This window comes from Hippocampus zosterae, chromosome 2 (genome assembly GCF_025434085.1).
Source record: "Hippocampus zosterae strain Florida chromosome 2, ASM2543408v3, whole genome shotgun sequence".
Lineage (NCBI taxonomy): Eukaryota > Metazoa > Chordata > Actinopteri > Syngnathiformes > Syngnathidae > Hippocampus > Hippocampus zosterae.
The window spans coordinates 39,217,257-39,232,334 of record NC_067452.1 but is presented as its reverse complement, the minus strand read 5'-3'; the positions used below and the strand labels follow the sequence as shown (position 1 = coordinate 39,232,334).

Below are 15,078 nucleotides of genomic sequence, written 5' to 3'. Positions count from 1 at the left end.
ACATTTTCAGATACCCCGAGTAGATTAGGGGAAGAAAAAAAATCTTCCCAACTTCCTGTACAAAAAAATATTTAAAAAAAATAAATATATATTTTTTTTAAATCACGTATTCCCATTTTTCACTAGTAAAAAATATTTTTTTTTAAAAATCACGTATTCCCATTTTTTACTAGTAAAAAATAAATATATATATTTTTTAAAATCACGTATTCCCATTTTTCACTAGTAAAAAATATATATTTTTTTAAATCACGTATTCCCATTTTTCACTAAAAAAATTTTTTTTTTAAAATCACATATTCCCATTTTTCACTAGTAAAAAATAAATATTTTTTTAAAATCACGTATTCCCATTTTTCACTAGTAAAAAATAAATATATATTTTTTTAAATCACGTATTCCCATTTTTCACTAGTAAAAAATATTTTTTTTTTAAAATCACGTATTCCCATTTTTACTAGTAAAAAATAAATATATATATTTTTTAAAATCACGTATTCCCATTTTTCACTAGTAAAAAATATTTTTTTTTAAAAATCACGTATTCCCATTTTTTACTAGTAAAAAATAAATATATATATTTTTTAAAATCACGTATTCCCATTTTTCACTAGTAAAAAATATTTTTATTTTAAAATCACGTATTCCCATTTTTTACTAGTAAAAAATAAATATATATTTTTTTTAAATCACGTATTCCCATTTTTCACTAGTAAAAAATATTTTTTTTTAAATCACATATTCCCATTTTTCACTAGTAAAAAATAAATATTTTTTTAAAATCACGTATTCCCATTTTTCACTAGTAAAAAATAAATATTTTTTTTTTAAATCACGTATTCCCATTTTTCACTAGTAAAAAATAAATATATTTTTTTTAAATCACGTATTCCCATTTTTCACTAGTAAAAAATATTTTTTTTTAAAATCACGTATTCCCATTTTTCACTAAAAAATAAATATATTTTTTTAAAATCACGTATTCCCATTTTTCACTTGTAAAAAATAAATAATTTCTTTTTTAAATCACGTATTCCCATTTTTCACTAGTAAAAAATAAATATTTTTTATTTAAATCACGTATTCCCATTTTTCACGAGTAAAAAATAAATATATATTTTTTTAAATCACGTATTCCCATTTTTCACTAGTAAAAAATAAATATTTTTTTTAAATCACGTATTCCCATTTTTCACTAGTAAAAAATAAATATATATTTTTAAAAATCACGTATTCCCATTTTTCACTAGTAAAAAATAAATATATATATTTTTTTAAATCACGTATTCCCATTTTTCACTAGTAAAAAATAAATATATTTTTTTTAAATCAGGTATTCCCATTTTTCACTAGTAAAAAATAAATATATATATTTTTTAAATCACGTATTCCCATTTTTCACTAGTAAAAAAATAAATATATATTTTTTTTTAATCACGTATTCCCATTTTTCACTAGTGGGGATGGGACAAAGTTCAAATTGAACTCAACGATGAATCGTTTATTAAAAGGTCATTAAAAGGGAAATGGAGAAGAGTAATGAGCTAGCGGTCTGGTGTCTGCTATTTGAAACATTTCACACTTAAAAAAAAAAAAAAAAAATTCACAGAAAAATGTCTGAAGTCAAACAAATGCCGATAAAGCAAATTGCAATGACAGATGTCATGTGAATTAATTTTGGCTCACACACATCATACAAAACAATATCGGTGACAGCAAAGAAAATCAATTGGAATATGCCCACATGCATTGAAGTGGACCATGCAAACGACGTCAAAGCAGGAACGGCCCCGTCATTCCAAAACCAACTGACGGGGCAAAGGAGGAAGCGCAGCCAGCCGATCGGCGGGCGATGACCAAAAATAAAGAACGAAAGCAAACAAAGTGTTTCTCACATGCTCTCATTGGGTGAGATACTGTCATTCAGATAAGAGCCATTACGGTTCTCCATTTCTGCTAACCTGTGGAAGAAACAAAGCAGTCAGTTGCAAACATGACCTTGAAGTTGCATTTTCACGTGTCCCTTGACGACAAGTCAAACGGCAACGTACGCCAAAAAGGAGCGTGTTGGAAAGAATAAAAATCCCGAATCCATTCAGGATTTGTTTTCTTAAGACGGAAAAAATAGTGCTACTATTTGGAGTTTCATATTTTGCTAAAACTAGAAAGTGATTCAATTGTTTCCATTTTTTTTACTCTCACCTCAGTATAATCGAATACAAACTACGATCAATTACACATGGACAATATCGTCAGTACCCACAGTGGGCCACAGAAATAACTTGCACCGGATAAAAAGTTATAATGACTACAAATGTAAGGAACTGTAACCCGCTTTTGAATTGGGGTGATCAACAGAATTATTAAATACGTTTTACTGACAGGCGGCCCGGTAGTCCAGTGGTTAGCACGTTGGCTTCACAGTGCAGAGGTACCGGGTTCGATTCCAGCTCCGGCCTCCCTGTGTGGAGTTTGCATTTTCTGCGTGGGTTTTCTCCGGGTGCTCCGGTTTCCTCCCACATTCCAAAAACATGCATGGCAGGCTGATTGGACGCTCTAAATTGTCCATAGGTGTGAGTGTGGGTGTGGATGGTTGTTCATCTCTGTGTGCCCTGCGATTGGCTGGCAACCGATTCAGGGTGTCCCCCGCCTACTGCCCGAAGACAGCTGGGATAGGCTCCAGCACCCCCCGCGACCCTAGTGAGGATCAAGCGGTTCGGAAAATGGATGGATGGATGGGGTTTACTGACATCTGATCGTTGTGTTGGCAATTCGTTGAGCGTAGCTCCATCTGGTGGAGGCATTGTAGATTGCGTCTTATAACGCGGTGCGCCCAATGTATGAAAATTTTTTTTTTACAAAATAGGCAATTCATTGAAGGTGCGCCTCATCATCCGGTGCGCCTCTTAGCGTGGAAAATACGGTATGTAAACGTCACTCTTACGCGCTCTCCTTAACTTGCGGAAGATGCGATCAAAGCGTTTGCGGCGATTGCGCATTGTCGTCTTTTGAGCATTTCTAGCCGCCGTCCTCCGTGCACGCATCGCATCCGGTGAAGCCGGTATGAAAACATATTTGCGTCGGTGACAGTTGGCATGGTTTCGCTTGCGAGCCGTGGCGACCAAGAACTGCTTCTCAAGAGCCCTTTGTTGAGGATCTAACACGCGGCATGTGGCCGCGACCCAACAAATAGCGGGCGGTCCGCACTGATTACCGACTTTTGCCGAACGGCCCGCCGTTTGACCCGAAAGTGGATATTCCTCAGTGCCTTGCCAATCTCTCTTTAAAACGCTCCGAACTTGACAACAATCTAAACAGATTTGTCCCAGTTGGCGTATTGACCAAGGCTGAAAGAGCCCACGCTGACACCCAGCGTGAGGCGAGCAGCTTTTACCACCGCTGCCCCGAGTCTCCATCTTGGAATGAATCGATCACGGCGGCACGATGACAGCTTCTCGAGCTCATTGGTAACGTATTGATCGCGGTCGATGTAAGATGGTGTCACTCTTAAATGGCTATCAAGTACAGAGAAGAGGAACTGATGGGGTCTACATTTACAGTGGCCTGAATCCACGACATGAGCGTATTAGGTCGTATTAGGGACGTACCGGGCCGGTACAAATGTCCTAAATACGATGAAATCAGCATGTTTTTGCTTTTTTTTCATAATCAATATTTCAAATTGAGGCCGGTCGGTAGTCCAGTGGTTAGCACGTCGGCTTCACAGTGCAGAGGTACCGGGTTCGATTCCAGCTCCGGCCTCCCTGTGTGGAGTTTGCATGTTCTCCCCGGGCCTGCGTGGGTTTTCTCCGGGTGTTCCGGTTTCCTCCCACATTCCAAAAACATGCGTGGCAGGCTGATTGAACACTCTGAATTGTCCCTAGGTGTGAGTGTGAGCGTGGATGGTTGTTTGTCTCTGTGTGCCCTGCGATTGGCTGGCAACCGATTCAGGGTGTCCCCCGCCTACTGCCCGAAGACGGTTGGGATAGGCTCCAGCACCCCCCGCGACCCTAGTGAGGATGAAGCAGCTTGGAAGATGAATGAATAAATAAATATATTTATAATTGACATTGAGTTTGCATGTTCTCCTGGGCCTGCGTGGGTTTTCTCCGGGTGCTCCGGTTTCCTCCCACATTCCAAAAACATGCGTGGCGGGCTGATTGAACACTCTAAATTGTCCCTAGGTGTGAGTGTGAGTGCGAATGGTTGTTCGTCTCTGTGTGCCCTGCGATTGGCTGGCAACCAATTCAGGGTGTCCCCCGCCTGCTGCCCGAAGACAGCTGGGATAGGCTCCAGCACCCCCCGCGACCCTAGTGAGGATCAAGTGGCTCGGAAGATGAATGAATGAATGAATATTTCAAATTATATCCACTTAATCTGATCAGTCACCACTGACCTTTTTGCTGCGCTGAGCGCTTTTGTGTGTGTGTGTGCGCGTCAGGTTAAATCCTGACTCACGATGACCCGATAGAACCCTCAGCCAAATGGGACCACGAATGAATTAAACTCCGAAAAACTCGTTCAAAGGTGCCTCGACACAACTTTTAGATTCACAAAGTCAAACGATGCGGACTGCGACTTGCGCAGGCACTGCGTCACAGAAGAATCAGGGCAGTTCATCCCATGTGTGCTACATAGGTGAGATGGGGGAGGGGAAGGAGGCGCACCCCCCCCCCCCCCCCACCCCCCCTTGCAAGAACAAGTGTGCAGCGCTTTATTATTTCTCCAAAATGATGATGCTTACAAACCACATCAATCAACATGTTTCTGGGTCTCGGAGAGCTCTCTGGAGGAGCCATTTTGTGCCAAGACTCACAAGCAGATTTCTGACTGTGTGAGTGTTTGTGTGTGCGTGTGTGTGTTACCGGTTGGCGTAGTGCTCGATCCGAGTGTGTGTGTCATCATGCGAGAGCTGAGGGGATGTGCCGGGCCTGCCGGGAAAAATGAAAAACAGAGAAGACAGGGGGCATTGTGAAATGCAACCGGGAGATTCATGAATCCATCCGCCGCGGGAGTTCAAACAAGAGCAGCCTCGGCACGACGCGCCGGAAAATAAGAGTCAGCTTCCTCCGAGGACTTGGAACCAGGATGTAGGCTTTTTTTTTTTTGTGTGTGTCCTTGAAAAATTAAAATCTCACTCGAAACGACCTTTTAATGACAACAAATTCATATGGATTAGTTACTTCCTTGGTACAGTGTGAGATGATTCGAGTTTGTTGGCTGCAATCACCGGCGCTAACGTCATCAGGTAAATTAATTTGCTCTCTTCTGTTTTTAAACTGATTATACATTCCCCTCCAAAAACACAATGTCGAACCGGTAACACTTCATTTTTGACAATACTGTACTCCGTCACGAATGAGTTAAGCTAGCAATGTAGCTGCCTTAGTGTAGCTGCCTTAGCGTAGCTGCCTTAGCGTAGCTGCCTTAGCGTAGCACCGTGCGCGCGCTTTAGTAATGCCAGTCTTGCGCCTGTAATGGGCAGCATTTTTCACAGCCCCGCTTTGTTCAGCGGAGAGATCGGTGCTGTTGAACGGTCTGCGGCTGGATGGATGGAGGTCTTGAGGAGCCGACGATGAGAAGAAAGGAGCGTTGGCGCGGAGTGCCGATGCGGATTTCGAGCTGGGAGTCGCGGCTTGGAGTTTGAAGCGGATTACGTGGGACAGGAGAAGTGAACTAATCTCTTTTCGTCAATGGATGCTACAGCTTTGTGTTTGCTTTCAAAACTTAGCTTGTAGCAGACGTGTGCACATTTTCAGCACGACGTCTCTGATCCACTAGAGAAAGGACACTTTGATCCTGTCCTCTTTCATCTAGAACTGCTTCAGACAACAAAGTGTATGCAGAAAATTGGTGAAGATTGAACGACTGTCTGTGTCCTATGTGTTGTCTTGTGTTATTTTTGTTATTTTGACTTCAAAATGGCGCCGCGAGAGTGGCTGCCTTTCCAGCAGCTCCTATTTTTTTGTTGTTCTACTTCTTCCTTTCATAACTTTGCTGCTGTGAATCTGGAATTTCTCCATTGCGAGACTAATAAAGGTTTTCTTAGTCTTAGTCTTAGTGAGCTTGGGGCGTTTCTTTGCGCTTTCTTCAAAGCTTACGAGCAGCTTCAAGACTACAAACTGCGGATTTAAACATGTAAGTTTACTTTTTGTTTCAATTTTTTAAAGTTCTATGAATCACGTTGTGCCTCGGCTCAGGATGCCTGGGAAACAATGATCTAGCTGAGCTATTATGGTGGAAGATTCAGATTCAGAAAAGGTACTTACGCATGGTCCACGGGCCAAAAGTTGATCAATGTGATGGGGCTGCAACAGAAAGAAAAAAAAAAAAAATCAAAAACATGAGATGACAGCTGGCGGTGGAAGACCATGTCCAGCAAGGCATGATGGGAGCCAACTGACAAACCAACCAATAAGCTGCGTTGAAACCGTATTTCAACGGACAGGGACGTGATTTTTTTTGCCATTGCGAGAATTAAAATACGATGCAAAAGGAGTCTATCGCCAATCCATCAAAACGCCGTGTTCCCTCTCGTTGTCAGAGTCACTCTCATTGCCATGCGGCTCCACAAAAATTATGCCGGCTTTTCCAAAAACTCCAAGCAGCCGCAATCCATTCGCAAATTGTGGCGTAACTCGCCACAACACTTTTACTCTTTGTAAAATTGTGTTTGCCATCGATCATGACTTGTTTTTTCACCGCTGCTGTGAGATGGGCACGCATGCCAAAAGCATAACCGATGGCTTGAAGATTGAACTGAGCTTCGTAGGCGCGTCTCTTTGTCGAATTTATTTTCGGGGTTTTTTAGAAACCAAAAAGCGAAGTTGTTTTGCAACAATGCACATAGCCACACTCTATACAGGTGTTGGTACCTGCTTGCGGCGTCCCTTTAGCGTCCACTTACACGCCCACCCTTTACTCATTGGCGGACTAGCTTGCCTGTCCCTGTTCTCTCTCTCTCTCTCTCTCTCCTCTCTCTCTCTCTCTCTCTCTCTCTCTTCTCTCTCTCTCCTCTCTCTCTCTCTCTCTCTCTCTCTCTCTCTCTCTCCTCTCTCTCTCTCTCTCTCTCTCTCCTCTCTCTCTCTCTCTCTCTCTCTCTCTCTCTCTCTCTCTCTCTCTCTCTCTCTCTCTCTCTCTCTCTCTCTCTCTCTCTCTCTCTCTCTCTCTCTCTCTCTCTCTCTCTCTCTCTCTCTCTCTCTCTCTCTCTCTCTCTCTCTCTCTCTCCTCTCTCTCCTCTCTCTCTCTCTCTCTCTCTCTCTCTCTCTCTCTCTCCCTCTCCCTCTCCTCTCCCTCTCCCTCTCCCTCTCCCTCTCCCTCTCCCTCTCCCTCTCCCTCTCCCCCTCCCTCCCTCTCTCTCCCTCTCCATATATGTATATATACACGCCCACCCTTCACTGATTGGCCGACTTCTTTGCCGCATGCCTGTCCACAGTCACTTCCGCCTTTTCTCTATATAAACAGCGTGTCGGCTGTCAGTCAGGTTTTGGAACTCGGCGCATACACAAGACGCTCCGCATCATAAGGCGTCCAGTCCATTTTGGAGAAAATTTAAGACTTTTAATGGCGCCTTATAGTCGTGAAAATACGGTACATGCATTACAGTAATCCAGCTGGAACGTGACGAAGGCATGAATGACTGTTTCAAAGTGCTCTTGAGAAAGGAGAGGCTTGACTTTCGCTAGCCGCCTAAGATAGACATCTGAAAAGTGTTCACCCCCCCCCCGCCCCCTCCCACCCCCAAATTGATAGAGATCTCTATTGTTGTGTTTAGGGCATTTTTGATAAGTCACTGGAGGATGGACCACCAGTATGAACAGTTCTTTGACGACAAGTAGTGCCTCACCCAGAATGCAGTACAGATCCAGTCAACGGGGAAGTGAGTAGCCATTAGCATTATCTATATAGTTCCCAGACGACCTGTTCGATGAATGCGGGAAAACACACGGGTGATATACAGGTACACGTGACACTATTCTAAAAGAAGACCAAAAATGTGAGCAGTGATAGCGATGCAATATGATTTTTTTTGCTAAAAGACCCGTCAGTGTGACCACAGAAACGAGAAGCCCACACTGGCTTATATTCGGCGTGATCATCGCCGCCTTAAAGAGTTTCAAGGAGTGTGTATTGCCGGAGAGAAATCTAATTTTCTCGCAAGATTATTTCGGGCTTTGAACGCTTTTAAGGAATAAAGCTTTCTTGTGAACTTGGGATTTTCCAACACAAAAAGGCTTAACGGATTCTATAGCACAGCGCGAGCCGTAAAATATGACATTGGCACATACTCGCCGCTCTTCGTGGGGAATAGAGACTGGGCTGGTCCCAGGAAAGGCGAAACCCCGCGTAGAATTGAAATGCATTGCGGGGAAAAGATCAACATTTTTAAAACATGAAATTCTTCAAAAGAGGATGACAAACTGACGGGGGTAATGAGCATCCCCTACCCCCTCCCCCCCCAAAAAATAATCAAAGATACAATCAAAACAGGAAAATATATATATATATATATATATTAAAAATATATATATTTTTTGGTATATATATATATTTTTTTTCCCTAATTGTATCTTTGATTTTTTATATATATAAAAAATATATATAATATATATTTTTTATATAATATATATATATATTTCCTGTTTTAATTGTATCTTTGATTTTTTTTTGGGGGGGGGGGTGTAAAGGGTCACGGTTGAGTTTGAATTGCTCCGAGACATACTTCAGTATGTGTGCATTAAAAAAAAAAACAAAAAAAACTTATATAAGAGTCTTTTTTTTCACAAAGAATAATCTTCATCTTCCGAGCCACTTGATCCTCACTAGGGTCGCGGGGGGTGCTGGAGCCTATCCCAGCTGACTTCGGGCAGTAGGCGGGGGACACCCTGAATCGGTTGCCAGCCAATCGCAGGGCACACATAGACGAATAACCATCCACGCTCACACTCACACCTAGGGACAATTTAGAGCATACAATCAGCCTGCCATGCATGTTTTTGGAATGTGGGAGGAAACCGGAGCACCCGGAGAAAACCCACGCAGGCCCGGGGGGAACATGCAAACTCCACACAGGGAGGCCGGAGCTGGAATCGAACCCGCTACCTCTGCACTGTGAAGCCGACGTGCTAACCACTGGACTACCAGGCCGCAAGAATAATAATAATAATTTTTTTTTAACTTGTATTTGTAGCACCACTGAAATTTGATAAACAATGGAGAATGCGCCGGGCTTTTTTTTCTTCAAAACAAAAGACTCACGTTTCCATGTTGTCACCTTCCAGGATGGTCTGGACAGGTAAGTAGCCCATACGGGGGTGTTTGGTAAAGTAGCGCTTTGTTCTGAATTTGTTCTTCAGCACCTTGGCAAAATCCCTGACGTCCTCGCCGGATGTCGTCTGGAGGGGAAGGAAAAAAAAAAAAGGAGCTTTTTCAACAATGATTAACAACGTGGTGTGTCATTGCAGTGGCATTTTCATTTCCCAGATACTCAAACAAAATAAATGACTGGCTGGCTAAGGATGAGCCACTCATTTTCTTAGGATGCTTATCATTTTTGAAATATTGTTTTTTTTTTCCTGCAAGGGGATTAAATCCCCAAACATGGATGGAAAAATAATGACTCATCTGTCACAGAGCCTTTGTTAGAAGATCGGGGCGCTTACGAACGCCACATTGCCGCAATGTCATCCAGATTTAGTTGACGCTGTAATCAAGAGTATTAACCAGCATTATTCTCTTCCATTTATTTCTTTAATCTAAAGACGTCGTGACCTTCCACACTAACTCATTTTGGGACATAACAGCATGAAACTGTTTTCCACCATTTTAGTTTTGCTATTTTTGGGGGTCTGGGCGCTCAGTGACTTACATTTCTACACTCGGTTCTCAGTATGCATTCAATAAAAACAACTTTCAAAGGTGCAATGAAGAGATTTGGGGAAAAGCTCTCCCTTAGAGATAAGGTGAGAAGCTCGGTCATCCGGGAGGGGCTCCGAGTCGAGCCGCTTCTCCTCCACATCGAGAGGAGCCAGATGAGGTGGCTTGGGCATCTGATTCGGATGCCTCCTGAACGCCTCCCCAGTGAGGTGTTCCGGGCATGTCCCACCGGGAAGAGACCCAGAGGAAGACCCAGGACACGCTGGAGAGACTATGTCACCCAGCTGGCCTGGGAACGCCTCGGGATCCCCCGGGGAGAGCTGGAAGAAGTAGCTAGGGAGAGGGAAGTCTGGGCTTCCCTGCTAAAGCTGTTGCCCCCGCGACCCGGCCCCGGATAAGCGGTAGAAGATGGATGGATGTTCTCCTAATGAGGTTGTTGCTTTCAATTGGGCTATTAACTACAATTATAGGGAGACTTGAGTTTCCAAGGCTTGCCCGTGGAAGAAAATATCCCGTTGCCTCAAGGAATAGCATCGTGCTAACAAGTAAAGCCGAGGCCTTGCTAATTGCAACACATGAGTAGGACGAGGATTTTCAGAACGGCGAGCGGCGCGGCGTATTTTTTCAGAGAGTCGGCATCCAGTATGCGTGACGTTTTAATTGCATAGAGTGAATATAGATGCGCTCATACCGGGGTGCAGTACTCCACCATCGGGTACTGCATCTTGTGTCCCTTGGCGACGCGACCGGAGAAGAAGCAGCTTTGGCAAATGTCATAGTTGAAATGTTTCAGACTGCGGTATCTGCATTGGTAGAGAACCAAGGGGGAGGGCAAAAAAAATATATAATTAAAATTTAAAATGTGTAGGGCAGGCATGTCCAAAGTCCGGCCCGGGGGCCAAATCCGGCCCGCGGTCGAATTTCATCCGGCCCTCGGCCCCCGTCATAAAATCAGTGCCGTCTGGCCCGCAGGTTGGGCGCAATGGAACACGTGTTGCATTGACTGAGGTCTCGTAGACTGGTGAGTGATGTTTCATAGAGTACTGCTTCCCTCTAGTGGCTAAATGAGTAATAGCATTCACTAAATGAGTAATAGCATTTAGACACTAGAGGGCATCACTCACGAGTTAACAAGACATCACTCCGTGTTCATATTGACTGATATGTCATATTTCAAATTCCTGTTTCAAATGAACCAAAAGAAATTCTTCAGATTGTTGAAATTAAAATAAAAATGGAAATGTGAAACAGACTGGCTTACTAAAATTTGTTGAACAATATTGTTGTTCAATGTAAAGAATGTCAGCCAAGGTCGGCCCCCCCCGACATTTTACCACATAAAATCTGGCCCCCTTGGCAAAAAGTTTGGACACCCCTGGTGTAGGGGATGGGGGGAGGGGGGACAACAATCAGCAACCAAGAGAGACGCACTCAACCGGTGACGTGAAGCGAAAATATGGCCCTGCAGTAGTTACAAGATTTTCCAACAAAAACAAAGAGAGCAATTTATTCCCTGGCCTTTAAGCTCGTCGTTAAAATGGATGAAAATGTATTCGGAGAAGATGGGAGAGCAGCCACACAACTTCATTGGATCAAAGAATTTAAAAAAAAATGGCTTTGCAGTTATTCTAATGGACGCGCAAACAATGTTGCTTGCTCACTCGACTTACGTTCAAATGTCTTTTAAAAGTAACTGACAGTTGGAACTGAAGAGGACTTTGTTATATATTGACTTAGGACGGTTCAAATGGAGAGGGTCAAGTTACATCGACTTGCTAATCGATGGCCAGGCTCCAAATCTAAACCGTGTCCATTTATTAGCCAACAGGCGGTCTAGCTAGCGATAGTGCCAGGCGAACAACCAACAGGCGGTCTAGCTAGCGATAGTTCCAGGCGAACAAATGTCAATGCCCAATAAGAATTAAAAGTGCCCTTTGTGTTTCTTTTTGTGGTGAAAATCATAATTGTCTGATCCTTTTAATTCAACAACTTTGTACGATTTGACAGAGTAGAGATGTCTGCGCTGAATTGACCAGACATGCTAACTTTAGCACGTGTGTGGCCCAGTGCTGCCGCAGTTACCTTGAAAAGGTAACTTAGTTACTTTACAGATGACTTGATTTTATAAGTAACTAAGTTAAATTGCTGACGTTACTTCAATAGTTACAGCAAATAGTGTCAAACCTGCTTCACGTAAAAATGAGAACAGTTTCGCCACTTGACTGGAAGTGCATTTTTAACTGACATTTACAACTAAAAAAATTCTGTTATTAAAAATAAGGATGACCTTTTGGATTTTTAGATGTATTTCTATTTTTAAAAAATCTTTTGGGACGTTTTCTGAAGCTTGAATGCATTCTGTGGTGGGGTGGTGGGGGGGGGGGGGGGGGGTCGTGTTATTGAGCCGCTGAAGACTGAAGACAGCACAGTGCGCGCTGTTGTTTTTAGCTGACACAAACGCTGAAAACGTGTCACGATGCGTCGGTGACGGGAATGTGAAGTTAAAGACCGCCACGATGCCTCAACTCTATTCAAGCTGCCAATCCGAGAGTTTCCCTTTCTTACGTGTTCCGTCATGCACACTTAATTACTGAATGCTTTTGGGAAGTACAAAGGTGGTAGGAATCAAATGTCCTCCTGTAGTTTAGGATTCATAAACTCTTAGCTTGGTTGCATGTGCAATACATCCGGGAGGTCACCATGGCTGGGGGGGGGTCCAGCCTACTCTTTGAAATACTGACGGCACAGTCAAGTTCAAATGGATTTCCATGGGACAGGAGAAGTGAACCAATCTCTTTTTTCGGCAATGGATGCTACAGCTTCTTGTTGACTTTGAAACTTAGCTTGTAGCCGACGTGTGCACATTTTGAGCATGACGTCTCTGATCCACTGGTTAAAGGACACTTTGATTCTCTCCTCTTTCATCTCAAACCGCTTCAAACAACAAAGCGTGTGACGGAAAAGTGGTTAGGACTGCACGACTGTCTGTGTTTTATGTTATGTGTTGTGTTTTATTATTTTACCTTATGTTAACTGTTTTGTAAAGCGCTTTGTTACAGCTGCCGCTGTTGTGAAAGCGCTATATAAATCAGCATGTATTGTATTGTATTGTATTGTTCACGTTAGCTTCTGTGCAGTAACCATTTGTGATATTTTCATAGTCACTGGAGTCTGATTCGTTTTCACACTTTGGATTGGTCATGACTGGAAAATGTCCAGTTTGGACTAATGTGTTGCCTCGTGACGCGTTACCGACATCACTGGTGTCCAATGCGTAGGTGGTGTCAGGCAGCGGTCCTCAACCTTTTTTGCCCCACGGACGTAAGACAGTATTTTCAGGGACGGATAAATTCAACAAAAAGGTATGATATGACCTGCATGGTATTTTCTAAACATAATAATAAACACGAATCATGAGAGGAGGAATGTCCTATCTGGCCGCAACCAACTCTGGTCACTATGGTAACATTTAAACGTGCCTTCAAAATAAGATACACGGCAAATATAAAGTGCAGGGAAAATACAATTCTTTTTCTTGGAAGTCGTTTGCTTCTGCCTCCTGGCTGGGCATTTCCCCCTTCCCAAAGACGTTTGTTTTTTTTTTAAACCCATTTTGCTAGCTCCTGGGTTTCATTTTAGCGGTAACCAATCACGTGACCAAGAAACGCGCCTGCATTAAGAGTGACAGACTGTACTGCAGACGTATGTAACAGCGAATCTGGTAAATTTTCAAAATAAAACATCTTTCTTTTTATGAATAAAACGGAAGTAATGCAAGTTATTTATTCTTTCTGTGCGGCCCGGAACCAAATGACCCGTGGACCGGTATCGGCCCGCGACCCGGGGATTTGGGACCACTGGTGTAAGGAATAAAGTTAAAATGACATCGAACAAGGAAACAAAACAGGGACACCAGAGACATTTTCTCTCTCGTTTGTCTCTGACTGTTGCAGAAATAAAGATTAATGAGGTATGAAAGGAATATATTCGATCACTTAAAAAACGGGGCAGCTGGCACATGATGAAGAGCGCAGCGATGAGACCACCGGGTGCTATTATAGCTTCACGCCCCGTACTCAAGCATACACAGAGACAAGAGCATTAGTCTCATTTTGTTTCAATTTAGGCTTCAGTGAAAACTAAATGGCCGGTAATTTCATTCAAATGTCTTTACACCCCAAAATCTGCCACCAGGTGCGCTCGCACGCGCGTTCGCAAGACACTTTGTGCCGACCTGAAGCCGATGATGGGACACTCCTTGCAGATGTTGCACTTGGCCTGGTGTTTGGCCGTCTCGGCGGCAGCCACGCGATGCAACACGGGCAGCCAGACCATGGACTGAGGTTCCAAGCGCATCCAGTCCAGGAACATGGCAGCCTCCAGTTCTGGCTTATTGTTAGCCTGGACGGGGGGGGTCAAAGGAGGAATTTTGAGTCGACGGTATCATCTGATGATGATGACATGCTGATGAAGTGGCTTTGCAGGAAACAGGAACCTGCGATATTTATTTATAGGACCTCGAGACAGAAAATCACCTTGAAGAGATTTATATTGTGATTGAAAATGCACGACAGAGAGAGAGTTTATGTGACTGAAAACAAATGAATATGAATGTGAAAACAAATACAAAAGCAAGTGAACTCGTATATTATCAGGGTTAATCAAAATGAGTCCTGACAGAAGAAATTAGAAGATAAGAATAATATGAAATGGATTTGGAGGATACTGAATGACATGAGAAGAGATGGCACAACAGCAAAAACAAAACAATTATATATATATATATATATATATATATATAATACAATATAATTATATTATAATTATATATTATATATATTATAATTAATTATAATTATATTAATTATAAATATTATACATATATTATATATAATATATATATACAAAATTATAAATATTATATATTATATTAAATAATAATAATATAATATAATTAATATATTATATATATTATATTTAATTATAATTACATTAATTATAAATATTATACATATATTATATATATAATATATATACAAAATTATAAATATTATATATATTATATTAAATAATAATAATATAATATAATTAATATATATATATATATATAAAATTAATAATAAAAACTAAATACATCAATATAATAATAAAAATTATTTAGAAAAATATCGACATTGAGAGGAAATGTGCGTTTTGTCTGTA

At 41.9% G+C, this 15,078-nt stretch overlaps 1 protein-coding gene across 17 annotated transcripts in view; it reads right to left on the bottom strand.

Moving 5' to 3' along the window:
* Positions 1-15,078, bottom strand: part of dmd (dystrophin) — a 173,131-nt gene that overhangs the window by 7,284 nt on the left and 150,769 nt on the right. For 15 of the 17 annotated variants that reach the window (XM_052059060.1, XM_052059063.1, XM_052059053.1 and 12 more), the window contains 6 exons: positions 14,111-14,277; positions 10,568-10,679; positions 9,259-9,395; positions 6,270-6,308; positions 4,866-4,931; positions 1,896-1,961 (listed from right to left, as the gene is read on the bottom strand). In XM_052059060.1, the coding sequence (XP_051915020.1) occupies positions 1,896-1,961; positions 4,866-4,931; positions 6,270-6,308; positions 9,259-9,395; positions 10,568-10,679; positions 14,111-14,277 (587 nt within the window). The remainder of the gene's footprint in view (positions 1-1,895; positions 1,962-4,865; positions 4,932-6,269; positions 6,309-9,258; positions 9,396-10,567; positions 10,680-14,110; positions 14,278-15,078) is intronic. The other 2 variants (XM_052059062.1, XM_052059065.1) reach the window with 1 other exon arrangement.